At 44.0% G+C, this 19,170-nt stretch overlaps 1 protein-coding gene across 2 annotated transcripts in view; it reads right to left on the bottom strand.

Moving 5' to 3' along the window:
- Window positions 1–11,604: 11,604 nt before the first annotated feature.
- macrod1 (mono-ADP ribosylhydrolase 1) overlaps window positions 11,605–19,170 on the bottom strand; it is a 130,757-nt gene continuing 123,191 nt past the window's right edge. The window contains exons 8-11 of one of the 2 annotated variants that reach the window (XM_071399319.1): window positions 15,884–15,957; window positions 14,396–14,477; window positions 14,134–14,165; window positions 11,605–12,419 (exon numbers count right to left, since the gene is read on the bottom strand). In XM_071399319.1, coding sequence (XP_071255420.1) covers window positions 14,158–14,165; window positions 14,396–14,477; window positions 15,884–15,957 — 164 coding nt within the window. In that variant the 3' untranslated portion in view covers window positions 11,605–12,419; window positions 14,134–14,157. The remainder of the gene's footprint in view (window positions 12,420–14,133; window positions 14,166–14,395; window positions 14,478–15,883; window positions 15,958–19,170) is intronic. The other variant, XM_071399318.1, reaches the window with a different exon arrangement.

The following is a 19,170-nucleotide window of genomic DNA, read 5'->3' as shown; positions in this document are numbered from 1 at the left end:
TGTTTTGTCTGATTTTTGTAAAAGGTGCCAGAAAATACAGTATTTCCGATTCCATAGACTGTAAACGAAATGTTTTTCTACCAGCTAGTACTGTATTTGTATATATCATTGAAGAGATGTCTCTGTTCTTCTGGGGTGATAAGCAGCAGTTTCTCCTCTGTGGCCAATAGGTGTCAGTGTAGAGCTAGTTAGACACCAATACAGATCAGATGCGGGAGAATCTTTTAAATGAGAAACATGGCCTGTAGGTCCATCACGAATGTAGGGCCTCTCTGGTTCCCTGCATCCCACACCAAGGGAGCAACACATCAGCATTTCAGCTGGGGAGGGTGGGGGGATGGAGGGATTAAAGGGAGCGAAGACTGACACTAAAGGATAAAAGCAGAGAGAGAGGCTCTCCACCGAAGCCCCGGTGAATTACGATTCAGAAAAAGACAAATGGAAGGCTAATACAATTCATGAATTATGTAGTTGTCATGGCAACATTAATCAAAATGAGGCCCCAGCCTCTGAACATTTTGTTTATGAAATTGAGATGCATCCAGCGTGAGTGAGTGTGAGTGTGGAGGATGATATTGGGCCTGCCACTCAGTCAGACATCTCCATCTGACACCTGCAAACAGACAGCAACCACAAGGTGAAAAAAGCAGTGAAATAAAAACCCAGAACAAAGACAATGAAACTCCTTCTCATTCCTTACATTCAATAAAACTAAATGCATTGTACATCTGTGCCAGTTGTCATTAACATGTACGTTTGAAGAGTAGGGGTGTAAAAAAGAGACATTTGTGATTCCTTTCAGCCAATAGACTAGAATAAAAGTCAAATGACATATACAGAACACAGCCCAGTGTTCATCTTAGCTTGTCAGTATGTGTCTGTAGTGGTGGTTCAATACAGGGCCTTCAGAAAGTATTCACACCCCTTGACTTTTTCCACATTTTGTTGTGTTACAGCATGAATTTGAGATTTTGTGTCACTGGCCTATAAAAGATACCCCATAATGTCAGTGGAAATATGTTTGTTTGGGACAAATCCAACACATCACTGAGTACTACTCTTCATATTTTCAAGCATGGTGGTGGCTGCATCATGTTACGGGTATGCTTGTCATTGGCAAGGACATGGGAGTTTTTCAGAATAAAAATAAATGGAATAGAGCTAAGCACAGGCAAAATCCTAGAGGACAATCTGGTTCAGTCTGGTTTCCAACAGACACTGGGAGACAAATTCACCTTTCAGCAGGACGATAGACACTAGTTTTCTTACCAAGACAACATTGAATGTTCCTGAGTGGCCTAGTTACAGTTTGGACTTAAAATCGGCCTGAAAATGTCTGTCTAGCAATGACCAACAACCAACTTGACAGAACTTGAAGATTTTTAAAAATAATAATGTAAAAGTATTGTACAAGCCAGGTGTGCAAAGATCTTGGAGACTCACCCAGAAAGACTCACAGACTCACAACATTTACTGACTCATTGGTTTGAATACGTATGTAAATTAGTCAATAAATGTACAAAAATGTCTAAAAACATGTTTTCACTTTCTCATTATGGGGTATTGTGTGTAGATGGGTGAGAGAAAAAAACAATAATACATTTTGAATTCCGGCTGTAACACAACAAAATATGGAATAAGTCAAGGGGTATGAATACTTTCTGAAGGCTCTGTAATTGACAAGTGGAGTGGTGTAATGCCATCTGTGTTTTTCTGTCAGTGAAGAACTCTCTCTCTCTGTCTTGAGTCTGTCTATTTAACTATTTCAGCCCTTGACATCAAATGTGAATGTGGGTGGCCTTCTCTAAAGAGCCACTAATGGCCAGCTTTTTCTTTACTGCCTGCCTGAAATCACACTGACCTGGCAAAAACTGAGAGACAGTAACACTTGGACCCAGCAAACACCAGGGTCCGGTTTCCAGGACACAGACTAAGCCTATTCCCCGACTAAAAAGCACGATGAATTGAGACTTTGGAAATATTAAATTCCTTGTTTTTGATGTATTATTTACTCAGAGATGGCACTGTAGTTACCGGCCCTTGGTGATATCAGATATTCAAGGTATATCTTTATTTTTGTTGCTGTATTATTTCCTCAGGCGGAGGTGCTAGCTACCTGTAGGACTAGAGCAGGTACAATGAGAGACCTAGAAAGCTGAATTCTGATCAAGAGAGAGGAATAAAGTTTCATCTAATTAATTAAAGTCCAGCCCCGTGCTGTGGAGACGCTCTGAGATCGACGAGGATTTGCTGAGAGGAGAAAAACATAAACACAACAACAGACAGCAGGAGAGAGAGAATAAGTGTTTGTCTTAACTCAGAGTCTGACCCTGCAACCTTGCATCATCACAAAACTGTCAAAATCTCAGAGCTTTCAGGGCCTTTTAGTCAATGAGGCTACCCCTAAGGTAACTATCCTCACACTTTCTTCTTTACCACTCCTCCCTCCATCTCTCCTTCCTTCAGTCTGTCCCTCTCTCTCTCCTTCCCTCCCTTCCCTATGTCTCTCTCTCCCTCTCTCCCTCCCTTTCAGTCTTTGTCCCTCTCTCTCCCTCCCTCTCCCTCCCTCCCTCTCTCCCTCCCTCTCTCCTAGTGTATTAAAGGGTTTGTCCCTCTCAGTAAAAGCTGATTTATTCTCTTGTGGTATCGATCGGTCGCTGCATTAAAGATTATAATTCATTACCTCGGCCCTTTTAATACATTAAACACTCAAAATAAAAATAAAATAATCCTAACCTCCCCAGGGTGCAAGTAAACGTTCCGGGAGAGGAGACGTCCGTCCCGTCCACCGTCCCCGGCCTTCAGCACGTCTGGAGTGTGTGTGTATGAATGAGAGACACACACTTCGATCACACACACACACCCCCAGGCCACAGTCTATATTGAATAGTGTCTCAGTCAAACTTTCCACAGGTCAGCGCGCACACAGACTCAGTCTTGTTCGCATACAGATGCAGATCTCCCAGCAAACACACGCACACTTAAACACATGAATATCACACATTCTCAAGTAGACAATGTAGCGGTTCGTGGGAATGGTCGGGAACTAAAGGAACAGAATTAAGTAGGTCTAAAAGAACCGTGTTGAGAACTCCAGGTTACCCAAGGACAACGTTCCTTATGGGGTTGTACATGTGGTGTTAACATGTGTCTGAATTGTGCTGGTTTTTTATTGTGATTGTGTGTGTGTTTTGGGACAGAGGGAAGTGGTTGAACACTACTACACTACTCAGTTTATTACCTGTCTCCCTCTTGAGCACCCCGCATTTCCCTCTCTCTCTCCTTCCGTCTCAGGATTCTTCTCCCACGGGCTCTGCTCAAACTTCTCCCCTTCTCTTTCACTCCCTCCCGCTCTCCTCTCCTCCACTCCCTCCCGCTCTCCTCTCCTCCACTCCCTCCCGCTCTCCTCCACTCCCTCGCTCTGACAGGCTTTCAGGCGGTAAATCAGAAACATTTATCCAGCAGCAGCGCCCAAGTGTCCTGGATTCTGCTAAAGAGCCATTTTCATTTCACTAGCAGTTTACCACCCTGCTCCCCCATCCATAAACATCACCCCACCCCTCCTCCTCCTCTCCATCCCTCCTCCCATTAGACCCTCCTCCATACACATCACCCAACCCTCCTACCTGATCCTCTATCCCTGCATATACTCTCCATCCTTCTCTCTCTTTGACTCCCACTTGGTGATGGCCTGACTGAAAGAAAAACAACTCTCCACCCAGAAGAGAAACAGCTAAAACTTTGAGAAAAAGTATACTAATAAAACAGACTGTAAATAGACTGTAAACTGCACAGCAGCGCCTCTTCCCCCTCAGGAGGCTGAAAAGATATGGCATGGGCCCTCAGCTCCTCAAAATGTTTTACAGCTGCACCATCAAGAACATCTTGACTGGCTGCATCACAGCTTAGAATGGCAAATGCACCACCCTCGACCACAAAGCGCTACAAGGGGTGGTGTGTACAACCCAGTACATCACTGGGGCCGAGCTCCCTACCATCCAGGACCACTATAACAGGCAGTGTCAGAGGAAGGACCCAAAAATTGGCAAAAGACTCCAGACACCCACGTCATAGAATGTTCACTCTGCTACCCTCCAGCAAACAGTACCGGAGCATCGGCTCTTGGACCAACAGGCTCCAAGACAGCTTCTATCCCCAAGCCATAAGACTGCTAAATAGTTATTTCAATGGTTACCTGCACTATATGCACAGACTCTATCTTTTTAACATTGTTTATTGAACCTTTATTTAACTAGGCAAGTCAGTTAAGAACAAATTCTTATTCACAATGACGGCCTACCCCGACCAAACCCGGACAATGCTGGGCCAATTGTGCGCCGCCCTATGGGACTCCCAATCACGGCCGGTTGTGATACAGCCTGGATACATCTTGCACTGACTCTATGCAAACTCACAAGACTATATATACACACACTCACTACACCGACACACACACACACACACACACACACACACACACACACACACACACACACACACACACACACACACACACACACACACACACACACACACACACACACACACACACAGACAACACAAACACACACACGTCAGTTCAAATGTACATTTGGTTGAGTTGCCAACTAACGTGACTTCAACGTGAAAACAAAAAACATCACAATGTTATTGGATTTAGGTAAAAACGTTTTGTGAAAAAAATACTTAATTCTATTATGTTGATTACTTTTTTCAAACACACACACACACACACACACACACACACACACACACACACACACACACACACACACACACACACACACACACACACACACACACACACACACACACAGTCTATATTGAATAGTGGCCCTGAGTCAATACTTTGTAGAAGCACCTTTGGCGGCGATTACAGCTTTGAGTTGTCTTGGGTATGTCTGTATCAGCTTTGCAAATCTGTATTTGGGGATTCTCTCAAGCTCCATTAAGTAAAATGGGAAGCGGCAGTGAAATGCAATCTTCAAGTCTTTCCACACATTTTCAAATGGGGTTCAAATCTGGGCTTTGGCTGGGCCACTCAAGGACTTTCACATTCTTGTTCTGAAGCCCTTCCAGGTTTGACTTGGCTGTATGCTTGGGGTCATTGTCCCGTTGGAACGTTTGCACTCTGAAGCAGGCTCTCATCAAGGATTTGCCTGTATTTGGCTCCATTCACTATTCCCTCATCCTTACCAGTCTCCCAGTCCCTACCGCTGATAAGCATCCCCATTGCATGATGCTGCCACGGGTGATGTGCTGTGCCTGGTTTTCTCCAGACATAGCGCTTTGCATTTAGGCCAAAGAGTTACATTTCTGTCTCATCAGACAACAGAATATTTAGCATTATGATCTCAGTCTTTCACTTGCCTTTTTGAAAACTCCAGGCTTGCCGTCATGTGCCTTTTCTCAGGAGTGGCTTCCGTCTGGCCACTCTCCCATAAAGCCCAGATTGGTATAGTGTAGAGACTGATGTCCTTCTGGCATGTCATCTCATCTCAGCCAATAAACTTTATAGGTCTGTCAGAGTGGTCATTGGGTTGTTGGTTACCTCCCTGGCCAAGGTCCTTCTTGCCCGGTTGCCCAGTTTGGCATGACTGACAGCTCTCGGCAGAGTCTGGGTAGTTCCATTTTTTCAATTTCCCAATGATGGAGACCACTGTTCTCTTGGAAACTTTCAACACTCTAGAAATGGTTTTATTACTTTCCCCAGATATATGCATCATCACAATTCTATCTCAGAGATCTACGGACAGTTCCTTGGACTTCATGGTCTAGTTTCTGCTCTGACATGCATTGTCAACTGTGGGACCTTATACAGTGCCTTCGCAAAGTATTCAGACCCCTTGACTTTACAGTTACAGCCTTATTCTAAAATGGATTAAATTATTTTTTGTCCTCATCAATCTACACACAATCCCGTATGATAAAGCGAAAACTGCTTTTTTAGAAATGTTTGCAAATGTATTAAGAAAGTAAAACAGAAATACCTTATTTACATAAGTATTCAGACCCTTTCCTATGAGAATCGAAATTGAGCTCAGATGCATCCTGTTTCCATTGATCATCCTTGATGTTTCCAGAGATGTTTGATTGGGGCACCTGTGGTAAATTCAATTAATTTGACATGATTTGGAAAGGCCCACACCTGTCTATATAAGGTCCCACAGTTGACAGTGCATGTCAGAGCAAAAACCAAGCCATGAAGTCGAAGGAATTGTCCTCAGAGCCAAGGCATAGATCTGGAGAAGGGTAATACAATACATTTCTGTAGCATTGAATGTTTTTCAGCAGCAGGGACTGGGAGACTAGCCAGGATCGAGGGAAAGATGAACAGAGCAAAGTACAGAGAGATCCTTGATGAAAACCTGCTCCAGAGGGCTCAGGACCTCAGACTGGGGCGAAGGTTCACCTTCCAACAGGACAAAGCCCACAGCCAAGACAGCTCAGGAGTGGCTTCGGGACAAGTCTCTGAATGTCCTTGAGTGGCCCAGCCAGTGCCCAGACTTGAACCCTATCAAACATCTCTGGAGAGACCGGAAAATAGCTGTGCAGCGACGCTCCCCATCCAACCTGCCAGAGCTTGAGAGGAACGGCAGAGAAAAATGGGAGAAACTCCCCAAATACAGGTGTGCCAAGCTTGTAGCGACATACCCAAAAAGACTCGAGGTACTGAGTAAAGGGTCTGAATACTTATGTAAATGTTAAATTTCCTTATTTTTATTTTTTTTAAACTTTTTATACATTTGCAAACATTTCAATTTTTTTTTTGCTTTATCATTATGGGGTATTGTGTGTAGATGAGTAAAAAATAAAATGTAATCAATTTTAGAATAAGGCTGTAATGTAACAAAATGTGGAAAAAGTAAAGGGGTCTGAATACTTTCCGAATGCACTGTATAGACAGGTTTCCTTTGAAATCCTGTCAGAAAAAAATATTTGAACACAGGTGGACTCCAATCAAGTTGTAGTGACATCAAGGATTAGCAAAGGAAATTGGATGCACCTAAGCTCAATTTGGAGTGTCATAGTAATGGGGTGTGAATATATATGTAAATGAGAACTGTATTTAGCAAAAATGTCTAAACATGTTTTCACATTGTCATTATGGGGTATTGTCTGTAGATTGGTGGGAGAAAAAAAACAATTTAATCTATTCTCAGACTAACACAACAAAATGGGGAATAAGTCAAGGTGTGTGAATACTTTCTGAAGGCACTGTACATATCTACCTCAAATACCTTGTACCTCTGCACAGTGATGTGGTACTGGTACTCCCTGTATATAGCTCTACATTAATCTAGTACTGGTCCTCACTGTATATAGCTCTACATTGATCTGGTACTTCCTGTATATAGCTCCACATTAATCTAGTACTGGTCCTCACTGTATATGGCTCTACATTGATCTGGTACTGGTACTTCCTGTATATAGCTCCACATTGATCTGGTACCCTCTGTATATAGTTCTACATTGATTTGGTACTGGAACTTCCTGTATATAGCTCCACATTGATCTGGTACTGGTACTCCCTGTATATAGCTCCACATCGATCTGGTACTTCCTGTGTAAAGCTCCACATTGATCTGGTACTCCCTGTATATAGCTCCATGTTGATCTGGTACTTGTACTCCCTGTATATAGCTCTACATTGATCTGGTACTTCCTGTATATAGCTCCACATTGATCTGGTACTCCCTGTATATAGCTCCACATTGATCTGTTACTGGTACTTCCTGTATATAGCTCCACATTGATCTAGTACTGGTCTTCACTGTATATAGCTCCACATTGATCTGGTACTCCCTGTATATAGCTCCACATTGATCTGGTACTCCCTGTATATAGCTCCACATTGATCTGGTACTGGTACCCCCTGTATATAGCTCCACATTGATCTGGTACTTTCTGTATATAGCTCCACATTGATCTGGTACTTTCTGTATATAGCTCCACATTGATCTGGTACTCCCTGTATATAGCTCCACATTGATCTGATACTTCCTGTATATAGTTCCACATTGATCTGGTACTGGTACTCCCTGTATATACAGTCATATGAAAAAGTTTGGGCACCCCTCTGAGGCTGCATAATAATTTACTCTGTCATCACAGAAAATGATCACAGTGGCATGCCATTCATTTTCTAATAAAAACTGAGTACTGGGGTATTGTCCAGACAAAGATTTTTAGTGTAGCAATATTAAGTTGTATGAAATTAAATCAGATGTGAAAAATAGGCTATGCAAAAATGTGGGCACCCTTGTCATTCTGTTGACTGAATACCTGTAACTACTTAGCACTGATTAATTGGAACACACAATTGGTTTGGTGAGCTCATTAAGCCTTGAACTTCATAGATAAGTGCATCCAATCATGAGAAAAGGTATTTAAGGTGGCCAATTGCAAGTTGTTGTTCTCTTTGACTCTCCTCTGAAGAGTGGCAACATGGGGGCCTCAAAACAACTCTCAAATGACCTGAAAACAAAGATTGTTCAACATTATGGTTTAGAGGAAGGCTACAAAAAGCTATCGCAGAGATTTAAGCTGTCAGTGTCCACTGTGAGGAACATAGTGAGGAAATGGAAGACCACAGGCACAGTTCTTGTTAAGGCCAGAAGTGGCAGGCCAAGTAAAATATCGGAGAGGCAAAGGCGAAGGATGGTGAGAACGGTCAAAAACAGCCCACAGACCACCTCCAAAGACCTACAACATGATCTTGCTGCATATGGTGTCACTGTGCATCGTTCAACAATTCAGCGCACTTTGCACAAGGAGAAGCTGTATGGGAGAGTGATGCGGAAGAAGCCTTTTCTGCACACACGCCACAAACAGAGTCGCTTGAGGTATGTAAACGCACATTTGGACAAGCCAGCTTCATTTTGGAATAAGGTGCTGTGGACTGATGAAACAAAGATTGAGTTATTTGGTCATAACAAGGGACGTTATGCATGGCAGCAAAAGAACACAGCGTTCCAAGAAAAACACTTGCTACCCACAGTCAAATTTGGTGGGGGTTCCATCATGCTGTGGGTCTGTGTGGCCAGTGCCGGTACTGGGAAGTTGAGGGTCGCATGGATTCCACTCAATATCAGCAGATTCTTGGGAATAATGTTGAAGAATCAGTCACAAAGTTGAAGTTATGCCGGCGCTGGATATTTCAACAAGACAACGACCCAAAACACTGCTCAAAATCTACCCGGGCATTTATGCAGAGGAACAAGTACAATGTTCTGGAATGGCCATCCCAGTCACCAGACCTGAATATCATTGAGAATCTGTGGGATGATTTGAAGCGGGCTGTCCATGCTCGGCAACCATCAAACCTAACTGAACTGGAGATGTTTTGTAAGGAGGAATGGTCCAAAATACCTTCATCCAGACACTCATTAGAGGCTATGGGAAGCGTCTAGAGGCTGTTATTTCAGCAAAAGGAGGCTCTACTAACTATTGATGTGATTTTTCTATTGGGGTGCCTAAATTTATGCACCTGTCTAATTTTGTTTTGATGCATATTGCACATTTTCTGTTAATCCAATAAACCTCATTTCACGACTGAAATATTACTGTGTCCATCAGTTATTTGATAGATCAAAATGAAATTGCTGATCCAAACACCCAATTATTTATAAATGGAAATCATGGAAATTGTCAGGGGTGCCCAAACTTTTTCATACGACTATAGCTCCACATTGATCTGGTACTCCCTGTATATAGCTCCACATTGATCTGGTACTTTCTGTATATAGCTCCACATTGATCTGGTACTCCCTGTATATAGCTCCACATTGATCTGGTACTGGTACTTCCTGTATATAGCTCCACATCGATCTGGTACTGGTACTCCCTGTAAATAGCTCCACATTGATCTGGTACTGGTACTTCCTGTATATAGCTCCACATTGATCTGGAACTCCCTGTATATAGCTCCACATTGATCGGGTGCTGGTACTCCCTGTATATAGCTCCACATTGATCTGGTACTGGTACTTCCTGTATATAGCTCCACATTGATCTGGTACTGGTACTCCCTGTATATAGCTCCACATTGATCTGGTACTGGTACTTCCTGTATATAGCTCCACATTGATCTGGTACTGGTACTTCCTGTATATAGCTCCACATTGATCTGGTACTGGTACTCCCTGTATATAGCTCCACATTGATCTGGTACTGGTACTTCCTGTATATAGCTCCACATTGATCTGGTACTCCCTGTATATAGCTCCACGTTGATCTGGTACTGGTACTCCCTGTATATAGCTTCACATTGATCTGGTACTGGTACTTTCTGTATATAGCTCCACATTGATCTGGTACTCCCTGTATATAGCTCCACATTGATCTGGTACTGGTACTCCCTGTATATAGCTCCCCGTTGATCTGGTACTGGTACTCCCTGTATATAGCTCCACATTGATCTGGTACTGGTACTCCCTGTATATAGCTCCACATTGATCTGGTACTGGTACTCCCTGTATATAGCTCCACATTGATCTGGTACTGGTACTCCCTGTATATAGCTCCACATTGATCTGGTACTGGTACTTCCTGTATATAGCTCCACATTGATCTGGTACTGGTACTTCCTGTATATAGCTCCACATTGATCTGGTACTGGTACTTCCTGTATATAGCTCCACATTGATCTGGTACTGGTACTCCCTGTATATAGCTCCACATTGATCTGGTACTGGTACTTCCTGTATATAGCTCCACATTGATCTGGTACTCCCTGTATATAGCTCCACATTGATCTGGTACTGGTACTTCCTGTATATAGCTCCACATCGATCTGGTACTGGTACTTCCTGTATATAGCTCCACATTGATCTGGTACTGGTACTCCCTGTATATAGCTCCACATTGATCTGGTACTGGTACTTCCTGTATATAGCTCCACATTGATCTGGTACTCCCTGTATATAGCTCCACATTGATCTGGTACTGGTACTTCCTGTATATAGCTCCACATCGATCTGGTACTGGTACTCCCTGTATATAGCTCCACATTGATCTGGTACTGGTACTTCCTGTATATAGCTCCACATTGATCTGGTACTGGTACTTCCTGTATATAGCTCCACATTGATCTGGTACTGGTACTTCCTGTATATAGCTCCACATTGATCTGGTACTGGTACTCCCTGTATATAGCTCCACATCGATCTGGTACTGGTACTTCCTGTATATAGCTCCACATTGATCTGGTACTGGTACTCCCTGTATATAGCTCCACATTGATCTGGTACTGGTACTTCCTGTATATAGCTCCATTGTCTATTTTATTCCTCGTGTTACATTTTTTTTTACTCTGCATCATTTGGGAAGGGCTCCTAAGCAAGCATTCGGTTGGGGATAATGAGTCTCACTCTTTTTATCCCTGTCTCTCTCAACCTCGTCGTCTCAGTCTATCTGCTTATAAAAAATGTATCTCTCTCTCTTCTCCCCTCCTTCCAGTTACCTCTTCCCCCCCCCCCCTCGATCCCTCACTCCCCAATTCTTCTGTCTTTTCCGTACCTCCATCTCCACCTCTTCCTTAGCTAAAATAAATATTCAGACAGCTAGTGACATTAGGAGAGTTGTAATGATAGCTGGGGCTTCTTGTCAGCATTGCTTATTTATTTTTGTGCTGTTGTGAAAATCAATAAAGAAAGTTGTCTAAACATGAAAGCGGGAGCACAGGGTGGGGTGACAGGAACAAACTGTCATTTATTTTCAAACAAACCACCACCTGGTCTGCCTGAGAATGACAACACACACATTTTCAGGTAGGCAGTCGCACTCAGTCAGACACACAAACGTACACACTCAAACGCACGTACGCACACTAAAGACGAAAGGACTCACTGGGAGCGGTCCCACCTGACAAACTCAGTGAATCCAATCCAATCCCCCAAAATGCCAACACGTAATCCTCTGTGATCTCTTTTAATTAGCTTCTTCTTCTCCACACACACACTCTAGTACAGCTAACCTTGTGGGGACAAACAATTCAGTCTCATTCAAAAACCTATTTTCCCAAAACCTAACCTTAACCCTAAAACTAACCCTAAACCCCCTAGAAGTAGCATTTGACCCTGTGGGGACTAACAAAATGTCCCCAGATGGTCAAATTGTTGTTTGTTTACTATTCTTGTGGACACACACAAAGTCCCTCAACATCTCATTATTCAAACATGTACAAACAGCTGGTCAGATGAGTTTGGTCAGAAGCCTGAGGTTCATTGATAATAAAGCAGTTTATTCAGCTCTAGACATTCATCCAGTGTTAAGATATGCACCCAGGTCTTCTCTAGTGCAGAGCCGGTGGGTGGAAAGGAGGAGGAGGAAGATGAGGAGGATATTGCATGTGGTGAGCAGCATTATTGCACAACTCCACACGTCACTCTTTCAGAGTTTACTCTTCACAGGTGAGCCTAAGGGAAAGACAGAACAAGGTGCATCAGAAACCTGTGAAATTCAGTAGCCATGACTGGATATAACATAACATGTTGTAAGACATTATATATATATATATATACACACACTGAACAAAAATATAAATGCCACATGTAAATTGTTGGTCTCATGTTTCATGAGCTGAAGTAAAAGATCCCAGAAATGTTCCATTCGCACAAAAAGCTGATTTCTTTCAACTTTTGTACACAGTTGTTTATATCTCTGTTAGTGAGTCTTTCTCCTTTGCCAAGATAATCCATCCACCCAAGATAATCCATCCACCTGACAGGTGTGGCATATCAAGAAGCTGATTAAACAGCATGATCATTACACAGGTGCACCTTGGGCTGATGAAACTGTGGGTTTTGCACAACTGAAGAATTTCTGCAAAAACTGTCAGAAACCGACTCGTGGAAGCTCATCTGCATGCTCGTTGTCCTCAACAGGGTCTTGACCTGACTGCAGTTCGGTGCTGTAACCGACTTCAGTGGGCAAATGCTCACCTACGATGACCACTGGCACGCTGGAGAAGTGTGCTCTTCACGGATGAATCCCGGTTTCAACTGTACTGGTCAGATGGCGTCGTGGACGAGCAGCTTGCTGATGTCCACGTAGTGATCACAGTGCCCCATGGTGGCGGTGGGGTAATATTATGAGCAGGCATGAGCTACGGACAACATATAAAATAGCATTTTATCGATGGCAATTTGAATGCACAGAGATACCGTGACGAGATCCTGAGGACCATTGTCGTGCCATTCATCCGCCGCCATCACCTCATGTTTCAGCATGATAATGCACGGCCCCATTTCACAAGGATCTGCCCACAATTCCTGGAAGATGAAAATGTCCCAGTTCTTCCATGGCCTGCATAATCACCAGACATGTCACCCATTCAGCATGTTTGGGATGCTCTGGATCGACGTGTATGACAGCATGTTCCAGTTCCCGCCAATATCCAGCAACTTCGCACAGCTATTGAAGAGGAGTCGGATAACATTCTACAGGCCACAATCAACAGCCTGATCAACTCTATGAGAAGGAGACGTGTCGAGGCCAATGGAGGTCACACCAGATACTGACTGGATTTCTGATCCACACCCCTACTGTTTTTAAGGTAACCGTGACCAACAGATGCATATCTGTATTCCCAGTCATGTGAAATCCATAGATTAGGGCGTAATTTATTTATTTAAATTGACTGATTTCCTTATATGAACCATAACTCAGTAAAATGTTTGAAATTGTTGCGTTTCTATTTTAGTTCAGTGTAATATACATAATGTACTGTGAGAACAGTATCTGTCAACACAAGTAGGGCTGAGAGGGTTACCACAGTCATTCAACCAGGATCACACCATACATCTCTCACAGGAAAAGACTAGTACAATATTCCACACAGTCAGTTTGAACAGCGAACATTCACCTCAAGGCTAGCCTTAACCTATGGGGATCCTTGGTTAGACTTCTTCTATGATACTAGCACAGCACAATTTGTACAGTCTGCTACATTGTCAGTTGGTTAGGAAAGGGTCTAGGTTAGGAGTTAGGAAACTACAGAAGGGTTCCACAAACACCACAGCACGATCAGTTCAATCACTGTCAGACCCTTGATAGCAAAACTACCATCGTTGCCATAGCTACAGCTAGCGACACACATGACACATCTCTACTCCACACCATGCGTGTTACCTGTGTTCGAACAGGGCACTCTGATCAGCAGGCTAAGGGCGGGTACAAAGATAAGGGGTAAAGAGAGATGATTGGCTAAGAGGCCTGTCAGTACCGTAGCTCCAGATATGGAGCCACCATGACAAGTCGTTTTACATGGAGTGGTGTTACCAGAGCAAACCAGTGTTAACTACTAGCTACTCCCACTGGTGTCAAATGAGTCAGAGGTGATGATTTGGCTGTGTAGGATATGTATGGTGCCACTGTGTATGTGTTGACTCACCAGAAGGGAAGTAGAGAGGGAGGTTTTTCAGGTACAGCTCCTTATCAGTGGGCAGGAACACACAGAAGATCACTCTGTCCAGCTTTATGACACACACACACACACACACACACACACACACACACACACACACACACACACACACACACACACACACACACACACACACACACACACACACACACACACACACACACACACACACACACACACACACACACACACACACACACACACACACACACACACACACACACCAAACATCCATATTAATAAGTGGAAGACCATCATTTTGTCTCGAGGGCCACAGCAGGATTTTAAAATTCAGGAGGGCAGCAGAGATTTTCTTTTTGGAACAATTTGTTGGTCAGAAAAAGAGCAGTTATCTGAAAAGGTATAAGTCCATTAGTATTTCTACCTACTTTCTATCAAGTTTTAGACTTTCAACAGTGGCCTGGAGGTTTTTTTTATAACCCAAAATAATAATTACCCCCTCAACAACAAAAAAAGATTGAATGTGCTTACGGGCCGGATGTTGTCTACCGCTGGTATAACTGTAGAATAAAGTTGATCTTCAGAAGCGATGATAAATACTGAGAACAAAGCATTTTCATACAAAACTAGTTGTAATATAACAGCTGTATGTCCGGACTATGTCTTCATCAGCCCAGAGAAAAGATCTCTACGATATCAGAACACTGTTAATAATGACCAGCAGTGACCTCTATAAGCCAGGTACCCTGCGGCAGGCAGTGGGCCCTCCCATCACTTCACATCCTCATTACTCAATGAACACACTGCCATTAAGTCCGTGTTTGGACTGGAGCAGAGCTGGATGCTGGTTCACTCCACTACAATTAGGCCACAGATCCAGCAGAAGCTATCATTATCTATACAGTGTATATATCATAGGGTTTGGTAGGAAGCAGATGTTATTGGCATCAGGTAAAAACAGTCAGAACTATGGATACTGGGAGAGTGCAGAGAAAGATTGACAATACATCAGAATCTGGAGGTCAAAATAGGATATTTTTAGTACTATTAAATTAGGAACTTCCTTTTTGTTTTGGTTTAATATGTACATATCTCATGCTGTTGTGTCAACTTGTATAACTAAAAAAAGTTATAAATAATTGATCACAAAAATAGTGTACACTGGAGGAAGAGTAGAGGAGGAAGGAGTGAATGATGAAGAAGAAGATAGTAAAGATAACAGACAGGCGACAGACTAACTTCCCTCCAGTCATCTATTCCTCTTCTCTCTTCTGTCAGGAAAAGGTGTGTATTAGTCCTCTAAGCCCGTCAGGAGCCAATTAAAACACAGCCTTAGCCACGAGTGTGTGTGTGTGTGTGTGTGTGTGTGTTGTCGCAGTCCTCCCTCTCCTGACTCTCTCCAGAAAACCAAAAACAACAGCTGTGAGACAGAATACCAGAAGGAAAGGAAAGAAAATAATAATTAGACACACACACAAACAAGAGCACACACACCTTCTCATGGTGTTCATCCAGGTACTTCCTGACAGTCTCCAACGCGACGTGCACAGCCTGCTCAGGTGGGTATCCTAGACACAAACACAGACACAAACACACAGCAATTACTGTGGTGTGCAGGTGGCCAAGAGCACTGTGTTATGGGTGGCCAAGAGCACTGTGTTATGGGTGGCCAAGAGCAGTGTTATGGGTGGCCAAGAGCACTGTGTTATGGGTGGCCAACAGCACTGTGTTTTGGGTGGCCAAGAGCACTGTGTTATGGGTGGCCAAGAGCACTGTGTTATGGGTGGCCAAGAGCACTGTGTTATGGGTGGCCAAGAGCACTGTGTTATGGGTGGCCAAGAGCACTGTGTTATGGGTGGCCAAGAGCACTGTGTTATGGGTGGCCAAGAGCACTGTGTTATGGGTGGCCAAGAGCACTGTGTTATGGGTGGCCAAGAGCACTGTGTTATGGGTGGCCAAGATCTCTGTAGAATCAATACAATTAGAGAAACACCCATTTGTTTGGACCAACAACAGAGTGGCTGTCTACTCTCTTCTTCTCTCTGCTAACAGAGTGGCTGTCTACTCTCTTCTAACAGAGTGGCTGTCTACTCTCTTCTAACAGAGTGGCTGTCTACTCTCTTCTAACAGAGTGGCTGTCTACTCTCTTCTAACAGAGTGGCTGTCTACTCTCTTCTAACAGAGTGGCTGTCTACTCTCTTCTAACAGAGTGGCTGTCTACTCTCTTCTTCTCTCTGCTAACAGAGTGGCTGTCTACTCTCGTCTAACAGAGTGGCTGTCTACTCTCTTCTAACAGAGTGGCTGTCTACTCTCTTCTAACAGAGTGGCTGTCTACTCTCTTCTAACAGAGTGGCTGTCTACTCTCTTCTAACAGAGTGGCTGTCTACTCTCTTCTAACAGAGTGGCTGTCTACTCTCTTCTAACAGAGTGGCTGTCTACTCTCTTCTAACAGAGTGGCTGTCTACTCTCTGCTAACAGAGTGACTGTCTACTCTCTTCTTCTCTCTGCTAAGAGTGGATGTCTACTCTCTTCTTCTCTCTGCTAAGAGTGGCTGTCTACTCTCTGCTAACAGAGTGGCTGTCTACTCTCTTCTTCTCTCTGCTAACAGAGTGGCTGTCTACTCTTCTTCTCTCTGCTAACAGAGTGGCTGTCTACTCTCTTCTAACAGAGTGGCTGTCTACTCTCTTCTAACAGAGTGGCTGTCTACTCTCTTCTAACAGAGTGGCTGTCTACTCTCTGCTAACAGAGTGGCTGTCTACTCTCTGCTAACAGAGTGGCTGTCTACTCTCTGCTAACAGAGTGGCTGTCTACTCTCTTCTAACAGAGTGGCTGTCTACTCTCTTCTAACAGTGGCTGTCTACTCTCTGCTAACAGAGTGGCTGTCTACTCTCTTCTAACAGAGTGGCTGTCTACTCTCTTCTAACAGAGTGGCTGTCTACTCTCTTCTACTCTCTGCTAACAGAGTGGCTGTCTACTCTCTTCTTCTCTCTGCTAACAGAGTGGCTGTCTACTCTCTTCTTCTCTCTGCTGACAGAGTGGCTGTCTACTCTCTTCCTCTCTCTTCTAACAGAGTGGCTGTCTACTCTCTTCTACTCTCTGCTAACAGAGTGGCTGTCTACTCTCTTCTACTCTCTGCTAACAGAGTGGCTGTCTACTCTCTTCTACTCTCTGCTAACAGAGTGGCTGTCTACTCTCTTCTACTCTCTGCTGACAGAGTGGCTGTCTACTCTCTTCTACTCTCTGCTAACAGAGTGGCTGTCTACTCTCTTCCTCTCTCTTCTAACAGAAGGGCTGTCTACTCTCTTCTACTCTCTGCTAACAGAGTGGCTGTCTACTCTCTGCTAACAGAGTGGCTGTCTACTCTCTGCTAACAGAGTGGCTGTCTACTCTCTGCTAACAGAGTGGCTGTCTACTCTCTGCTAACAGAGTGGCTGTCTACTCTCTGCTAACAGAGTGGCTGTCTACTCTCTTCCTCTCTCTTCTAACAGAGTGGCTGTCTACTCTCTTCTACTCTCTGCTAACAGAGTGGCTGTCTACTCTCTTCTACTCTCTGCTAACAGAGTGGCTGTCTACTCTCTTCCTCTCTCTTCTAACAGAGTGGCTGTCTACTCTCTTCTACTCTCTGCTAACAGAGTGGCTGTCTACTCTCTTCTACTCTCTGCTAACAGAGTGGCTGTCTACTCTCTTCCTCTCTCTTCTAACAGAATGGCTGTCTACTCTCTTCTACTCTCTGCTAACAGAGTGGCTGTCTACTCTCTTCTACTCTCTGCTAACAGAGTGGCTGTCTACTCTCTTCTACTCTCTGCTAACAGAGTGGCTGTCTACTCTCTTCTACTCTCTGCTAACAGAGTGGCTGTCTACTCTCTTCTACTCTCTGCTAACAGAGTGGCTGTCTACTCTCTTCCTCTCTCTTCTAACAGAGTGGCTGTCTACTCTCTTCTTCTCTCTGCTAACAGAGTGGCTGTCTACTCTCTGCTAACAGAGTGGCTGTCTACTCTCTGCTAACAGAGTGGCTGTCTACTCTCTGCTAACAGAGTGGCTGTCTACTCTCTGCTAACAGAGTGGCTGTCTACTCTCTTCTTCTCTCTGCTAACAGAGTGGCTGTCTACTCTCTTCCTCTCTCTTCTAACAGAGTGGCTGTCTACTCTCTTCCTCTCTCTTCTAACAGAGTGGCTGTCTACTCTCTTCTACTCTCTGCTAACAGAGTGGCTGTCTACTCTCTTCTACTCTCTGCTAACAGAGTGGCTGTCTACTCTCTTCCTCTCTCTTCTAACAGAATGGCTGTCTACTCTCTTCTTCTCTCTGCTAACAGAGTGGCTGTCTACTCTCTGCTAACAGAGTGGCTGTCTACTCTCTGCTAACAGAGTGGCTGTCTACTCTCTGCTAACAGAGTGGCTGTCTACTCTCTTCCTCTCTCTGCTAACAGAGTGGCTGTCTACTCTCTTCCTCTCTCTGCTAACAGAGTGGCTGTCTACTCTCTTCCTCTCTCTTCTAACAGAGTGGCTGTCTACTCTCTTCCTCTCTCTTCTAACAGAATGGCTGTCTACTCTCTTCTTCTCTCTGCTAACAGAGTGGCTGTCTACTCTCTGCTAACAGAGTGGCTGTCTACTCTCTTCCTCTCTTCTAACAGAGTGGCTGTCTACTCTCTCTTCTCTCTTCTAACAGAGTGGCTGTCTACTCTCTTCTTCTCTCTGCTAACAGAGTGGCTGTCTACTCTCTTCTTCTCTCTGCTAACAGAGTGGCTGTCTACTCTCTGCTAACAGAGTGGCTGTCTACTCTCT

The sequence above is a fragment of the Salvelinus alpinus genome, chromosome 4, assembly GCF_045679555.1.
Source record: "Salvelinus alpinus chromosome 4, SLU_Salpinus.1, whole genome shotgun sequence".
NCBI lineage: Eukaryota > Metazoa > Chordata > Actinopteri > Salmoniformes > Salmonidae > Salvelinus > Salvelinus alpinus.
This window is presented reverse-complemented; position numbering and strand designations above follow the sequence as displayed.